The sequence below is a fragment of the Coffea eugenioides genome, chromosome 6 (genome assembly GCF_003713205.1).
Source record: "Coffea eugenioides isolate CCC68of chromosome 6, Ceug_1.0, whole genome shotgun sequence".
NCBI classification, from domain to species: Eukaryota; Viridiplantae; Streptophyta; class Magnoliopsida; order Gentianales; family Rubiaceae; genus Coffea; species Coffea eugenioides.
The window spans coordinates 45,871,664-45,889,362 of record NC_040040.1 but is presented as its reverse complement, the minus strand read 5'-3'; the positions used below and the strand labels follow the sequence as shown (position 1 = coordinate 45,889,362).

The 17,699-nt window shown below is 32.9% G+C and overlaps 1 protein-coding gene across 2 annotated transcripts; it reads left to right on the top strand.

The window, feature by feature from the left end:
• Positions 1–310: 310 nt before the first annotated feature.
• On the top strand, positions 311–5,284 carry LOC113775854 (protein CHLOROPLAST IMPORT APPARATUS 2-like). Of its 2 annotated transcripts, none has more exons than XM_027320891.1 (3): positions 311–2,695; positions 4,013–4,137; positions 4,900–5,284. In XM_027320891.1, the coding sequence occupies exons 1-2, from the start codon at positions 1,565–1,567 to the stop codon at positions 4,133–4,135; spliced, it is 1,254 nt and encodes a 417-aa protein (XP_027176692.1). In that variant the 5' UTR covers positions 311–1,564; the 3' UTR covers positions 4,136–4,137; positions 4,900–5,284. The 2 variants fall into 2 exon arrangements, with proteins under 2 accessions (XP_027176692.1, XP_027176691.1); XM_027320890.1 differs by having other exon boundaries at positions 316–2,695; positions 3,982–4,137.
• The last annotated feature ends 12,415 nt before the right edge of the window (positions 5,285–17,699 follow it).

The window sequence follows — 17,699 nt, the reverse complement described above, 5'->3', positions numbered from 1 at the left end:
ACCATCAAAAATACTAAAATATCTGCAACGAAAATATTTGAATTTTTAATTCCAATTTTTTCCCATTTTGGTTAGACAGGAAAGATTTGAAAAAAAAATAATTTAGTTCCATAAAAGTTATCTCAATAAGGGTGGTTATGTCAATGAATGATGTCACTAGACAATAATGGATTACTGATGAAATTGCAAAGATAGAAAATCTAAGCTTAGACTTCTCCATTTGCTTAGCACAAAAGTGGTCCTACTCCCTTCCCATAACTGATTAAACCTTCCCTCTCCTTGTCCCTTTCTTTTCTCTTTCCATCACCCAACCAAAGTTCTTCCAGTCCCTCACTCCAGAGTCCAGACTCCACACTCTAGTGCGTGTCTATGTGTGATGAAGTGTGTGTGAGAGACAGAGTGAGGGGAGGGATAGGGGTTTTGAAGGGTGAAGACTGAAGGGTTCTCTCTGCTATATCCACTGAACTGATCAACAGAGGAATTGGACCTTATTATCTGCCCCTCTCGTGATTCATTTTGTCCCAGAAGAAAAAAAAACTCTCACCTCTAGAAATAACCATATATATATAAACCTCAAGGTTGTCCATTCTTGGATTCCTTTACCAGACACGTTTCCACTTTTGAGATATTTCTCTGAATTCTCAGCATCCCTCTTCACCAAATCTTATTTCTATTCTTGACACTAGAATTTTGGGTTCTTGTGTGCATTTACTCCTCTTTCTTCGCCATCAGTCTTTGACAATTTGAGCTTTTCAGAGTTTTTAAAGCACTGTGTTTCAATTTTTCTTTCATCCTGCAAAACTTTCAGCGGACAGACAGTAGCTTTTCCTTTTGCTTTACCTCATAGCTGAAGATAGGAACTTCATAAATTCTGGAGGACAATTTGGCGTAGACTTTCCTTTCAATGTGACGGTAAATTCAAGGCTGATTTTTTGAGGCTTTCTTGTATTTTTCTGGCCTTCCTTTTTAAAGGGTTTCTGGTGACTTCTTAGTCTGAGGTACTGTTAAAAGGTTTTGGCCTGTTCACTTTTTCTTGACGGTCATTTAGGTTCTTTTGGTCCATAGTGAAGCGAAGTGAAGTTGTACCTTTTAGGGTTTAAGCCTTCAGGGCTCTTGTACTTTCTTCTCCTTTGCGGACAGTTCCTCTTTACCTATTCAACTCTTGCTACTTCTCTGCCGATTGTTGCTGAAACTTTGCTGAATTTAAAGCTGTCCCTTTTCGCATCTTCATCATTAAGGTGCAATTGAAGCTTGAAACTATTCAAGAATTGCTGGAGTTTCCAGCTTTTTTTGTTTTATTGTTTTGTGAAGTGGGATTTCCTCTAAGCTTTCCCATTTTCATGACAATTGTCTTTTATTAGGCTTTGAATTCAGTTTTCCAGTCTTCTTTCTGAAATTAAATTCTGTCCTGAAAGTCGAAAGGTTGCAATTTGCAGCTTCTGAATGAAGGCATAAGTAGCTCAGCTTTCCATCTTGTCTTGATGGGATTTTACTCTTGATTGAAGGCTTTTGTCAAGTTTCTCCTGGATTCAATTTTTTCAATCTTTCTTGATTCAATCTACAAATGTCTTCTTGTTTGAGTGGAGGCGGTCGAGCATACAGATTACACCTTGAGATTATCAAATCTCCAACAACATCATGGACGTCACAGTCGTCATCTCCTTCATCAACTCTCTCAGAATCAAGCAACTCTCCAATTGCAATCTCCACTAGAAAGCCTCGAACACCTCGAAAAAGGCCTAATCAGACTTACAATGAAGCAGCTGCTCTGCTTTCCACAGCCTATCCTAAAATTTTCTCCACAAAACACCTCACCAAGCCTTGCAAATTCACCAAACAACAGTACCCCTTTTCATATGAGCCATCAGACTTGTTACTACCTTTTCCAGTCATCGATAATTCGAGCTTCTTGATACATCATCCACCTGTGCTAGAGAAGCCTAATAGTTATCCAATTGAGCAAAAGATGGCAAGTTCTTGTGAAAAGCCATGCCAGAGTCCAGGGGAAATCAATTCCAAGATGAATTTCTCGGAGGTGTCTGATGATTTCAATGAGGATTTCGATGCAGAGTCAATACTTGATGAGGAAATTGAACAGGGGATTGACAGCATAATGGGGAATTTAGGTGTGGAAAATGAAGCAGTTGATGAGTCTAATACGTTTTGTTATGGTACTAATACTAGTCAAATAGGAACTTGTTATGGTTATCCAGTTGGGCTAGGATTTGGAGTTAATTCTGAGTATGGAAATTTTGGGATGAGAAATAATCACATTAGAGCATTTAGGAATAGTGACGAGGGAGATTGGTGGTTTCCTATTGTAAATGTCCGTGACATCACACCAAGATTCCATAAACCACCGGCGGAGAAGAAGAAGAAAAAGGTCGAAAAGACGGTCGAATTGAAGAATTTAGCTGAACCATCATCAGTAACTGCAAAGGAGACTCTAATTTCATCATCATCTGCAAGAGCAATGAAGCAAAATTCTGGTCCTGCACAAAAATTAGCCAAGGACAAAGTCAAGGACAAGGACAAGGACAAGGAGGAGGAGGAGGAGCCTAATGAGCCTAAGCCAAATGTTGGTAGCTTGCTACTAAAATTGAACTACGACAACGTATTGACTGCGTGGTCCGATGGGCCGTCGCCATTTGCCGATGACTCTCCAGTGGCTGAGGCTTCTGGAAATGATTTGCAAGTATGTTTTCTCTAGTCCTCCTGCCCTGAAATTGATACTAGTAGTTCGTTATTTTAGTTAAAGAGTACTAAGCTTATTGTTTTAGACTATGCTCATGTCGCACGTGCTAACTTTTTCTTTTTTGCAAAATTGGCCTCTTCTCTTTGGAACTCTTTTTATTACTTTTTTAGAATTGTTTTTAAGTTATTGAAATTTGTTAATCATTAGTCACAAAATTTAATCATGATGGCTGTCGTTGGCTTCGTACGGCATTATCAAACAGCTGCTTAGGTAGGACCTTTTACCAAAAAAAAAAAAAAAGATTTTTAGAATTTATTTTGGTTGTTCCTTTAAAAAATTAATCCTCAAGGAATAAATTCTGTGTCTATTTTTGTTTTATACACTCTAATTAGTGGTATGACTACACTAGTAATAAATAACAATTTTCTACATTCCATTAGTGTGACAAGATGGCGTCCTTTTTACTATTTCTTCTCCATGTGTTTGTTTCTTAATTGAACGAGCTTTTCCTTCTTTGATTTTAAAATAATTTAATTAACTTTATTATACGTCAAACTTCACTATCTTATTATAGGGAATGTATAAACTAATTAAAAATTGTGGGTTCCATATTATTTTAAGCTGTCTGTCATTCTTCATTAACCTATTAGCATCTTGTACGTATCCAACTTTGTTTAGAACTCTTTGAAGTCTACACTGAATTTCTTAAGGTCTTTAAAAAATATTGAAAACTCCATGTATTTATGCACCACAATATTTATTTAGAAAAATTCTATACTAAACGATAAATGACTTAAACTATAGGAAAAAAATTTGAAAAATGGGTCACCTCTATGTTAATTTCTATCGTTTAGAAATATCGTGATATTCAGTTGCATATGAACTCATTTATTTAATCGGTCAAGTAAACATGATTTTAAAAATTCACTAAAACATAGCAACTAACAACTATCCATTTAATCAAATGATAACCAAAATGTAGCGGATGAAAAATTCTTTTTTCCAAAAGTTGGCTTGGATGACTTTATCAATTACTATTAGTATTTTGTTTTGCAGTTGGGAGCATGAATCATGTGATGTTCACATGTTTACTTAGAAATGGTACTAGTACTCTGAAACATAGTTTTCAATTATCAAATGAGAAACAAAATATAAACATTTTCTTGGATGGTTTTGCAAAATTCCTTTTTCCAAAACTTTGCTTGGATGATTTTGTCAATTACCACCAATCATTTTCTGTTGCATTTGGGAGCATTAATCATTTTTCAAATCTATATTGAGTGCAGGCCAGGCTGGCTAAAATAGACTTATTCTCAGAAACAGGTGGTGTTAGGGAAGCCAGCGTATTGCGCTACAAGGAAAAGCGACGCACGCGCCTATTCTCGAAGAAAATCAGGTACCAAGTCAGGAAAGTCAATGCTGATCGACGGCCCAGAATGAAGGTATTTAACGGTTTTCTTTGGCCTTGCTAGCATTTTGGGTTAATTTTAATATACACCCTAAACTACCGCTCATTGTTAGTTTTACCCCTAGATATCAAGTTTTTTGGTATTGTTAAATCAATTGTAGCATTTTAGTAGGTTATACAATTATTCTGAAAAGGCTTCAATATGTCTAATTTGCATGAGTTTATTCCAATACCCTTGTGATTATAGTGTACTAAACTATTTTTATTCAAAGACAGCTACCAAAATTTAATGTTTTCCATACTATTCGAGCAATTTGCTACAAATTGATATTATTAGGTACTTAATTGCTGCAATTAATCGTTTAGGTGTATATTGCGCTTAATCTTTTCTTATTTCATGTGGGGTTAGAGATGTTAAGAAAGACCAATTGATCGCTTTGGCTTGACATAAAAATGCGATAGAAATTTATTCTTACAGGGTATTTTAAAAGTGTCATCTATTTAAGGAACGAAAAAATGCTTATTTGGTTGGCCAACACTGCTTGGAAGTATGACTTGGCTTCTTAACTCACATATTATTATTGCTAGAACATCTCCTGTTTTAGGAAATACTTATGTGTTAATTCTTGAGTGAATTTATTACTTCGAGTTTGCATGTGTTCAAATCATTTATATTGTATTAGTTTCTAGGTCATAGTTATAATTCCGTATAATTTGGTGGTTTACTATATCAAGTTTCTTATGATGATTACTCACAATGTAGTGGTCTCAAATAAATTTGTTGCTAATTATGCAGGGTCGATTTGTGAGAACGCCAAATTCTCCTGATAGTGAGCAAGGATAGAGGGACTTTTCTTAGCAACACTAGTCTATATAGCCATTTTGCATCAGCATTTTTTTCTTGATTTTTTTTCCCCTCAAGACCAGCTTGAACTACCACCATAGGCAGAAAATTGGTTAAGGTATGCGTACCAAGAAGAGAAGGAAGATCTTTTGCTCACTTTTTTGTAACATTCCTCTTAGACTTTCTGTTTGTAGCCTTCTTAGAGAAGTGCTTTTGTATCAATTTGCTTCTCAAATCATGGTTGAAAATTACCTTCTTATACAACGAGCAGCTGGCTAGAAACTTCACTCTTTGTTACTTGATGAATAAAGTAATTATACTATAATATTTTTCAACCGTTTTTAGTTTTTTTTTACTATTTTATCGTCCTATTAAATTCTCAAATTTGTTAGATAGATCAATACGTCCCTCCATGTAAACATGGTATTGATGTTAAGATATTAATTTCAATTGGTACATGTTATTTCTTATCGTTTAGTGGAGGATTTAACTCCATCTTACACCCTTAAACATGTATCACTTTATCACTTTGCACCATAAACATCAATTTTGGACACTTTGCATTCTAAATGTCTCATTTAAGTCCAATTAATAATTACGTTCGCAAAATTAATGAAATAAAGGGCGGTGAAAATTAATGACAATATGCTGTTATGCTCTAACTACAACCCTTAGCTTTTTGACCAGTTTTAGCACATTATCACTTATTTATATGGTCTCAGTTGCTAATATTGTTAGGAAAATTAACGAGATAAAAGATGGTGCTAAGAATTGATAATGTATTATTTTATTTTGCTATGAAACTTTGTAGTTATGATTACTTTTGGCATATTATGATTGATTATTAGGTTCTCTTTGCCGTTAATTTTGTAAAAGTTGTCATTGATTGGGCTTAAGTAGGACAAACTTGAGGGTTAGAGTTTAGAGTACAGAGTATCCAAAATTGAAATTTAGGATGCAAGGTGGGAAAGTGATACAAGTTCGCGGATGCAAAGTAGAATTTGTCCTTTTGTGGAGAATCTAAATATTATAAGAGAAAAAAAAAGGTTAGAAAATGTCCAAATAAACTCTGGTGTAGTAACAATTTTTATTTTTAAATGGGAGGGTTTGAATCCAAGATCTCCTACTTATAATCCCTCCCACCCTTATCACCCATTCCAACCTTTCCGCCACGTTGATGTAGTAACTTACTAATTAAAATCAATCTAAAACTTGGAATAAATTATTTAAAATTATTACAATAGATCTAAAATGCTTATAATGAAATGCCATTCAAGGTGGGAGGGATTATAAGTAGAAGGTTTTCAAAAAAAGATGTAGAAGAAGAATGAGGTGTAGTATGAGACTCCAATATATAAGTGTGTGTAAATAATAATCTCAAAATTTTTATTTCCTTGAAACATGGAAGCATTTTTCTCATCAATTAATTTTCAAAATATGCTCCACCACTATGAGTACAAAGGTCTTAAGGAGGTGAAGACTATTTTAAAAAAATTTAATAACATGGTTGAGGAAAAAAAGTATAATATTTTGATCATTATAAAATGGTTGTGTAAATCTAAAGAGGACCACTGTTTGTACTATTGAAATTTTTTTTAAAAAAAATTTGTTTTAGAATGAGAAGAACTCTACTTTTTGAAATATTTTAAACTTAAATTTATCCTATGCATAAGTACAACTATGAAGATGAATGTCTTAAGTCAAGACCATTTAAGAAAATCTTAATAATATGGTCGAAGAAAAATATATAACAATTTTTATCTTTAAAAAGTGTTGTGTATTTTTACTTACTAGTTTATTAAATGGGGTCATAAGGATTAGATGTTTTAAGGGATGTTTTTCAAAATCTTTACTGTAATATTATGTTTCAAAATAATTTCTACTATAGATGGTCCATTTGGATTTGGTGATTTTGGGGATGTATTTTCAAATATTTTTAAAATTTATGATTTTATTGAGGTATTTTTAAAATTTTATTAAAATTTTTTTACCACGACCACTTACCACTTGTTCCTCCTTCACCACCAACATCCTCTTCCTTTCTCCCTCCACTGCCACAATCCCTTTCCCTCTCCCACCTCCTCTCTCCTCACTCTCCCTTCCTCACTTTCCTCCCTCTTCCTCTTTCTCCCTTTCTTTCTTCTGCTCCCTCCTCAGGGAAGGAAGGAAAAGGAAGAGGAAGAAGAGGAAGAGAATAGAAGGAAAGAGGATTGGGGGAGGGGGGAGGGTGGTGATGGTAGAGGAGGGAGGAAAGGAGAAGTGGCGACGATGGGGATGAAGGTGTGGTGAGTAGTGGCAGGTAGAAGAAGATGTAGATTTGTTATTTTATTTATTTATTTATTTATTTATTCTTAGGTATATTTGAGATTGTGTGTATTTGGAGTATTTTTAGGATGTGATATTATATACTCCGAATACAAAATCTTATTTTTGAAATACTCCCTAATCCATACAAAGCCCGTGTTCATATTATCCTGTACAAAAACATTTTGCAAATGAAGTTTTCATTGTTTGTCATGTACAACTAAAACAAATCTTAATCTTCCAAAACTACTAGCTTTGTAATTTCTTTTAAAACAATATTCGATTCACTTGAAGATCTTTAACAGTTAGATTAATTATTTGTTCTTAAGCAGCAAATTCACTCAGGCTAGCTTTTTGATAAGTCAGTTTGACTAAGCAATTATTTTTGAGTTAATCTTATATACATCGATAATGTATATTCTATCATGCTTGGATATATGATACACATGCAAAGATTGAATTTCAAATTCAAGTTTATATTAGTTTTCATGCATCTAATGGTGATAATCTATACACTATCAATGTACAAAAAATTAATCCATTATTTTTATCTAAAATTTAAGAATTTAGACATTTGAATTAAACTAACAAATATTAGATAATATCAATCATATTTACTTTAGACTAAAGATAATTTAGAAAATTTAGAAAATGATACTTGGATTGCTCATTGGAAAGCTTTTAGAAGATCTAGACTAGTGAATAGCCTATATTAACTTTGTCTCCCATGCTATGCATGGGAATAGGGTTGACAATTCCTAACACAACACGTGAACGTGACACGAACCCGACACGAAAAAAAACCTAGATGAAACATGACATGGAATAATTTATGTAAAAAATGGATCAACATGAACACGACACATAACAAAATGGGTTGTAGTGGATCAACCCATGGGCTGACACGATTAGCTTGTCATTGACACGTTAAGAATTTTGAAAAAATGTTACTTGGCTCATTCTTAATATTGCACCAAAACTAAATGGTTTTGTGTTAAATTTTAAAGTTTGAAACTTAAAATAATATAATTAATCTCTTACAAGAATATATAAACATGCAAATCCAAACTTCACAAATTCAAATGTACAATTTTTTTTATTTTAATATTTTGCTTCCTTCCTTCATTGTTCTTATTTTCTTAAATTGACGAATATAGACAACCTTTATGATTTTAATTTTTCACTTCCCATCTTCATTCTTAATTTCTCAAATTGATCAATACTTATCTTTAGATCAAAGTTGCTCATTTTTCTTCATTTCTTACTGATTAAATATTTTTTCTAGGTAAATTTTAACGCTATTCCATAAATTTTCTATTATTTTCATCTAATTTCTTTTTGAACATTTTCTTGTTTATATTCCTCTTCTATTGCATAGTTTTCCCTCTCTTTTTTTGCTTAAACATTTGTCTTTCTTGTTAATGAAAAACAAATAGACTTTTTTGTATATCTTTAATGAGATGATAATGCATTCAAAACTTATATAAGTAAAATTCAATCAGAGGTTATGAATAAAAGTGATTAAGGGAACACCACATATTCTCTTAGAAAGAGAATCATCTTTTAAGTTTTGGTTATATTCACCTCTACTTTTCATATAAAAAGTTAAATGAGTCAACTGGGTAAAAACACAATTAGACACGTTAGTGAACAAGTCATGACACAAACATGACATGAAAATCAAATGTGTCATGCATGGATTTGGACTCATTTAACACGAACACGAATATGACATGATACAAATATAACACGACATGATACACTGACAACCCTGCATAGGAAATGTTGATTAAAAATAATTTAATACTAAGATAAAGTATTTATTATTATTATTATTATTATTATTATTCATTTGTTGAATTTGGAAGCTGTAAGATTTGATAGAATTTGTTACAAATATTTGTAATTATCAATGACAAGGAACTGTGTTGTAGTGTGGTTAATGTAATATTTTGAATAAAACACTTGGAATAAACTTCATTTTTTTTTGAATTTCAGTACCTAAATTATAATAATCATATATATATATAATAAAGTCGTATCCTCATACTTATCCCCTTCATATTTTCTCTTTCCTACGTGGCTTAACGAGACGGCAAATAGTTTCCTATGTGGCTTGCTCCTTTTTTGTTTGGATATATATCAATTCTTATTTCCTATAAAAATTCTTAATATTATATGATTCTTATTTCCTACCCAAAAAAGGAACTGGAAAGTAATGCGATATAAATAAAAGAGACATAAATCTCCTCTATTAGATATATAGGAATAAATGATAATATATATTTTTATAGTGTCCTATTCTTTTTTTTTAACAGCTTCATCATAGATCCTTTTTATTTTAAGATAATCTACCCATATATAGAACAACATACAAACAATCTAGACATGGAAATTAAAGAAAGTTAGCTCGAGAAAGTTTTTACAAGACTCACAGTCCCCATGCATAATTGATGTACAAAGAGAAATGGCACTTCATCTGATTGAAAAATTCTGAAAAAGTCCATAAAGAAAATGGAGTGTCATCAACCAAAGAAATAAAATCTCATTATCATAGCTAAAGAAAGATGAGATAAAACATTAGATATTTGTTGAAGTTTTGCACCCCGAATGCCCCTACCCGACCCTCTATCCGTAGTGTCCTCCAATCCAAGAGAAAGGCCTCCATCCGTAGTGTCCTCCGCCCGTCTTTTTTTTAATATATTTCTGCTAATAATTCCTTAATCACAATACATCTCTACCCAGATGGTGGAGAGTATTTCGTGTGTGGACCCACATCATAGGAGTCCATACACTTAAAGGACTCGATATAGTGGAGGCGGTCTTTTAAGGTCGGTAAAATCTATCTTAATAATGTATTTGTAAATTTATTACGTATAGGTTTATATACATGCATAGTACGAGTCACATAAAGTCTTATTTCCTACCCAAAGTTATTTGGACGATTATGGTTTTATTTCCTATAAGAATTCTTAATATTATAGGATTCTTATCTCCTACCCAAAGTTACGTACTTTAAGCAACTTAAATTAAGATAAACATACTTTTAATGTTCTTATCAATATCTCTTTGTATTCTTATCAATTCTTATTTCCTATGTCTACACTACACATTGCCTCTAATATATTGATTTCAAACATCAAATTCATGGTTAGGTATTTCCAGTGCAAGCGGCTGGCATATTAAAGTATCGATTTTGGGTTTCCACTCCTCTTGATTATTAGGTACATCTTCTTTCAATATATGTATATATATATATATATATATATATTTTTTTTTTAAAAAGGCATGTTGATCTTCAATTGTAAGAGCTTAGTAACATATCTTGAATTTTGTTTTTTTGTTTATTTTCTATTTGTTTTGTATGAAGACATAGGATTTAAACAAGTACTTTCATCGTTATTTTTGTAGGATTTTTTCTAACATGTTTGTTAATTGATTTTTGTGATCATATACTACGATGTTTGTTAATTTGCCTTCAGGAAAAACAACCAAAAACAACAGGCACTGGAAAGTAATGCGATATAAATACAAGAAACATAAATATCTCTATTAGATATATCTGCAAATTCATTAGTTAATTAAAAGACTCTGCCCGTTTACTTAATTATAATCTTTACGTATTGTTATACACAAACTTGAATGCGATAAATCATTTATTTTTTTTATACTTAGTTATCCTACTTTGCTATCATGCAGTGATAATAGAAAATCAATAAATGCTGATTTGCACAGACAAATCGAGGAGAATGTTTAAACAGAAAAAAAACAAAAACAAGTTTCTGAATAGTAGAATATTATTTGATACTATTTACTGCACTTTTTATTTATTTTCAAGTTTTTGAATGTTATGGTATTGTTGAATGTTATTTTTTCTATTTTTGAATTATTATTCACTGAATTAGATGTTCAAATTTATATTATAAGAATACTTTACATTACAATGCGCACATAGTAATATACTTAAGACAAATTATAATAGATTATACATTAAATATGTATTTTATATCGATATTTTTATAAATTGACTAAAGTTTATTATTTTTCGACGATTCCCGTTCAACGAACGGGTACAAAACTAGTTTAGACTTTAGAATTAAACTAACAGATAAGCTATTAGAGAGTGACACTTGGCTTGCTAGTTGAAAAGCATACTAGTAGATATCAACTGGTGAATAGTATACTACTAGAAGACATCAATTAGTGAATAGTATATTAATAGATATGAAAATAAAAAAATTACATTTATAACTATTTATATTAACAGTAAATTATCAAGAGTCACTATTGGTGGAACTCAAAAAGGTATAATTTAGTTAATCCACATTCTAGTAACATTTATACAATAACCTTTGACATAATTTAATGTAAAACAACAAAATGTTAACTCATTAATTCTATATTTCCCTTGACAATAAGTCCAATGGCAAGGAAGCTTTTTGGTCCAAGGACGAGATGCAACAGTAGACTCTAGTAAGTTTGTGTATATTTTTAAACATTTATGTTGGGACTTGAGATGCTTGGATTCTCTATTTGGGCAGTTTTTGAAAGAAACATGAAGAGATGCAGATGCAACAGTAGACTCTACTTAATTTGTGTCTTTTCGTATGAAACATTTATGTCGAAAATATAGAGCTTAAGAGATGCAGCAGTAGACTCTAGTCAGTTTTTGTCTATGTGTAAAACTTTATGTTAGGACTTGAGATGCTTGGAGTCCCTATTTGGGCAGTTTTTGAATGAAATATGAAGAGATGCATATGCAACAGTAGACTCTTAGTTAATTTGTGTCTGTACGTATGAAACATTTATGTCAAAAATATAGAGGTTAAGAGATGCAGCAGTAGACTCTAGTAAGTTTCTGTCTATATGCAAAAATTTGTGCCGGAACTTGAGACGCTTGGAGTCCCTACTTGGGCAGTTTTTGAACGAAATACAAAGTGATGTTTAAAAAAAAGTTCATTGATTCTATGTAATTCTTGAAGTTATTTTCAAAATGTCAGTTATCGGGACATCAATCATAAATTTGGCTTATTTTACGCGTACGACTCAAGCCTCTAGGGTACACTCGATCCTCCCTCTAATGATTCTGTGTCAATCTTGACCATTGTGAAAGTTGCTATGCCAGGAATTTATGGAAAACAATCTCCCTCATTAAAATCGCAATTACTAAACAATTTGTGAAAATGATCTTTGCTTGGTAGATCCGCGATGGAATAGGGAATATTTCTTTTGAGTAACTCACTAAAAAAGGTCTATATTGAAATGAATCCTCAACATTACCTTATTGGTGGCAGCAGTTGTCATGATTAAAAAGTAGTGGCAAATGTTGTCACGAGGAAAGTGGGAAAAAACCTAAAGAATATGACAGGAGAAGTGCTTTAAAAAGGAATGAGGGAATGATGGAAGTAAAAAACCTAAGAGAGGGGATAGGAGAAGTGCTTTGAAAAGGAGGGAGGGAAAGATGAAGATGGAAAAAACCTAAGGGGCCAGACAGGAGAAGACCTTTTTAAAACTAACCAAAATTTTGAAATTTAAATTTTACATATGTGTCATGCATCCAACCATAATATATATATATATACTGTCAGTGTATATAAAAGATTAACTCTAATCTAAAAGATCAAAAAGGCATGCATTCGAGTTTATTAGGAATAAAACACTGGAAAGGTTGCATGGTTGGAAGGAGAGGTTATTGAGTCAGGCAGGAAAAGAGGTTTTGCTTAAATCTGTGATCATAGCCCTTCCTACGTATGTCATGTCTTGTTGTTTGTTGCTAAAGGATTTGTGCAGAAGAATTTGCTCAGAGATGGCTAAGTTTTGGTGGGGGCAAAAAGGGAATGAACAGAAGTTACATTGGCTATGCTGGGGAAAATTATCAGAAGTGAAAGCAGAAGGAGGCCTTGGTTTCAGGGATCTCCATGAGTTTAATCTGGCTTTGCTAGCAAAACAACTATGGAGGATTGTAACCAGGCCTAATCTGTTGGTGAGTCAGGTTACCAAAGCCAGGTACTTCAAGGGGGCCTCCCTATGGATGATGGAAAGCACTGGCACTGACTCATGGTGCTGGAAAAGCTTACTAAGGGCAAGGGAAATTTTAGAGGTTGGACTAAGGAAGAGAGTGGGGGATGGAAAATCTATCAGTATTTGGGAGGATAGATGGCTTCCTAATTCAGCAGATGGGAAAGTTAAAACTAAAAGGAAGGAGGGGTTGGGTATATCCAGTGTGTGTGAGCTTATTCAGGAAGGGAGGTGGAGGAAGGAGTTGATTGTGCAGATGTTTGAGGAGCAGGAAGGGAAGGAAATACTGCAGATTCCATTGAGTGTATGTGGAAAGAAGGATTCTGTATATTGGAGTCAGTCCAGCTCTGGGGAGTACACAGTAAAATCTGGCTACAGGTTGGCAAGAGGTCTTAGTGGGAAGAGGGATATTGGGGGGATAGGGGCTGAATCAAGCAGTAGGAGGAGGTGTACTTCACAGGGTTGGAATTTTCTTTGGGGGCTAAAAGTTAAGCATAAGCTGAAGCATTTCATATGGAAGTGTTTACAGGGGATTTTGCCAGTGAATGCTGTTATCAAGGAAAGATGTGCTAAAGGGGACTCTGTCTGTAAATGTTGTGGGGAGTATCCGGAAACTATTGAACATCTACTTTTTTCTGTGAAAATGCTATGACAATCTGGATGGCAGCACCTGTAAGCTGGGTGGGATTGGAGTATTTGAGGAACAATTTTGGGCACTGGTGGGAGGAGATGAGGGAAGTCAGGGGTATGGAAAGTGGTCAGGAGAGAATTGAGTTGACTGTGAATGTGTTGTGGCAAATCTGGAAGTCCAGGAATAGGAGGCAGTTCGAGGACAAAGGAATGGATCCAATGACAGTAGTAAGTAAAGCAACAAGGGAGTGGAGGGAGTTTCAGGAGGCACAGGGCGTGGATGGGGATAATAGTAGTCATATGACCTGTGGAAAGATGGGGATGGGGGGCTGGAAGGAACCTGAGGGGGGATGGGTTAAATTTAACTCTGATGCAGCTGTGCAACAGAAGACTGAAAGAGCTGGTTGGGGGATGATTGCCAGGGACTGTCTTGGAAACGCCTTGGGTGCTTGGGCTGTGCCTAACACAAGTTGCTCTGGTGCGAAACAGGAGGAAGCTTTGGCCTTAAGAGCTGCTATGCTGATGGCAAAACAGCAGGGTTGGAGAAGGGTGGTGTTTGAATCAGATTGCAAGCATCTAATAGATAGCATAAATAGGGGGGATGGGGATTCTGATATAGCAACTATTTTGTTAGATATTGACAGTTTAAAGTCTAACTTCTACAAATGTTATTTTTCCTTCACAAGGAGGATGAATAACTCTGTTAGTCACTCCTTGGCAAAACTAGCCTTAAGTTTGGATGATCCTGCTGAATGGAAGGTGATCTTCCCAGCTTGGCTGCTTGAATTGCTTCAAGCAGACTGTAGGGGCAGTTGCTCCATTAGTGTGTAATCTGTTTTTGGTATATATAAGAATGTTGCCGTTTGGAAAAAAAAAAAAAATCTAAAACTTACCATAAACTATTAAAGATCATTACAATAGGAATCATCTAAGACACATGCATTCAAATGTAGTTTTAATGAATTGCAGTATGAGTTGTACTATTATTTTTCTCCAAATTTGTGAATATTTTAAAAGACGTAAACATTTTTTGCATCAATTAGTCTCAATAAATTGCACTTGTGGAGGATATAGAGACTCGATCAAATTTTATAATTGAAAATATAAACGTAAAATAATGATTTTTGCATTATTGCTCGTAATTAGTAATGTTGTGATTACACTTTTAGGCAAAAGATAACATTTATATAATATTACGACATATGTGATACTAAATGCAATAGTGATGGTTAATTATTTGTTTAATTAGAAGTATTACATTTTTGGCTAAACTAATTCATAATGGCAAAGTTAAGTTAAATTTAAAAGCATTGTATCTTTAGAAAAAAAAATTTCTAATAGCATTTTTTTTTGGCAAACCCAATTAGGGGGATGCCAGCTCCAATTTTACTAATAGAATAAAAATAATTTACAAAGAGGAGCGAACATGGATTTAACCTCTAATTCTAAATGAAGTGTAAAGAAACATAAACAAGGAATGCTACTCGTTTAAATTAAAGGTCATATCATATGGAAATGCAATTCTTTCTAGTTGTGCTAGTGAATGAAGTTTAGGTAGAAGCTTAAAACTTGGAAGATGGAAGGGAGAAACGGAAACTTGCTGTCAAGGAACATCTAAGGATGCCTTAAAATTGATTACAGAATTGAGTTCCTGATATATATATATATATATATATATATGAGATATTGAGACCGAAAGCAAAGAAAAACTGATGAATCTTTATTATGACATTACACAATGGTCAAGTTGCTAATGCTCGAACCAGCACTTTCGAGTCTACTTTAACTTGAACATGAGAAAACCCTCAATCAATGCAAAACTACAATCCAATACCAAGGGCCTGACCCTCAACTACTCTTTTTCTACTTGCCACGACCTAGTAAAATTGATTTCTCATGATACAAATATATATATATATATATATAGACAAATACACACATATATCAATGTCTTCTGCCAACAATAAAAAATTCTCTTGTCCCAAATTAGCAAAAGAGTTTGAAAAAATCAATGCCTCAAAATCATCAGCATGCTCAGCCTCCACTCGATCAATGTTACTCAAAAGAACTATCACATTGACCTTATTTGCTTTTGGGGGAAGAATCTCCTTTTGTGAATCAATATTCTAATAACAGAGTTGCATATAAGTTGTTAGATTTGTTGTGTTATTTATGTCAAGCTAATATTTAAGATTCGTTTTCAAATAAAATCTGAGAACTTATATTTTGGTTTGTAAATGAAAATATGAAGTATGTGTCTTTTTATGTTTAAAGTGAGATAATTACTTATTAAATTTACATTTAAATTGAGATTATTGTTTTTGAACTTTAAGAGTATCCTATTATTGATAAAATTCTTCATCATTTAAAAATTATAACTTTTGAAATCAATTTAGCCAAACAAATGAACTAATTAACTAAAAAAATACCATTTTTGTGTTGCAAGAATGTTTAACCTGTTTGAAAATTATAAGAAATTCTCTTTTCCAAAACAAATTATTCTTAAATTCCTCTTATACATTAACACTACTATGAAGATGAAAGTATCAAGGAAATGAAGAATATTAAAGAAAATCTTAATAACACGGTTGACATAAGAGAGTATAACCATCTCTTATGGTTATTTACTTTTGTCTATCAGTTTTTTTATACAAAAATATTTTGCAAATGATATATTTTTTTATTTATCAGAAGCAAACACTAAAGTCCAAATCTGCTAATTTTTGTAATAGTTTTAAACTACGTCCAATTAAAAAAATGTAATTTTTTTATCAATAATTAGTGTTGGAAACAGTGAATTAACCTATACAGGTTTTTTGATGAGTTTGTTTAGCTAAGGTCATCTTTTTTTTTTTTTTGCGCATGTAAAATGGGAATTCAAACATTTGAAATAAAGTAATAAATTTTTTTTGTGCTTACAAGATGGGAATTTAAACATTTGAAATAAAGTAATAAATAACCCATAAAATAAAAAAATAAAATTACTTTACAATGAAACAATCCAAAACAACTTAGAAAATAACACTTGCCTTGCTATTTGGAAAGCTTCTAGAAGATGTAGACTGCTGAATACGTACATAGATCGATAGATTTCACAAACAAGTAGTCTGGAACATTACTTCATGATTTTAGTCTAAATTCCATACAAATAGCACCTATGATATCGTCAAAAATAAAATTCAAGATTTTGGACTTTGCACCAAAAACTGTTCCCAAATTGTGTTTGTAGCCTAAATTTTCAACTTTCTTGATTTACCACCTTAAACTTCTATTTCTCTTTTTTTTTTCTTGCAATCCACTAAAATTAACTTTTTTGGCAGTCCAGTACAATGATTGGCAAAAAGAATTTTCAACCACTTCTCTTTATCTCTTATGTGGTGCCCAAATGCCATCTTTATCAAGAAAGCTAGAAGGCACCAAATTGTACATTTTCTATCACCATCTAAAGCTAATACAATAGTTCATTTTGGTGCATAGGGGAGAGAAAAGAGTAAACCTTTTGTTAGCTGTTCATGTGAGGGAGAAATTAGCAATTTTACTCCTTTCCTAATTAGGACCAAGGATTGAAAGGGACTTTTTACCAATTATTAACCAGATGAAATCTACTTCAACTTGCCAGAATTTAATTGATTAATGGATTTCAAAATAATAACAATTGAAGGTAGTAAATTGAGAAATTCAAAGTTCAGGGTCCAAAGTGCAATTAACTTTAACATGTATGTTCTGTCGGAGTCTGTTAATTGCAAAATTCATTATTATCCATGTCACCAATGCTACTAAAAGTTAATTGCAATAATGCG

What these genes read in the sequence shown, in the direction of transcription:
- LOC113775854 (XM_027320890.1), top strand. Translation starts at nt 1,565, where the DNA reads ATGTCTTCTTGTTTGAGTGGAGGCGGTCGAGCATACAGATTACACCTT. An exon ending in CTTCTGGAAATGATTTGCAA is followed by an intron (nt 2,696 to 3,981) that starts GTATGTTTTCTC and finishes TATTGAGTGCAG; the next exon opens with GCCAGGCTGGCTAAAATAGA. An exon ending in ATCGACGGCCCAGAATGAAG is followed by an intron (nt 4,138 to 4,899) that starts GTATTTAACGGT and finishes CTAATTATGCAG; the next exon opens with GGTCGATTTGTGAGAACGCC.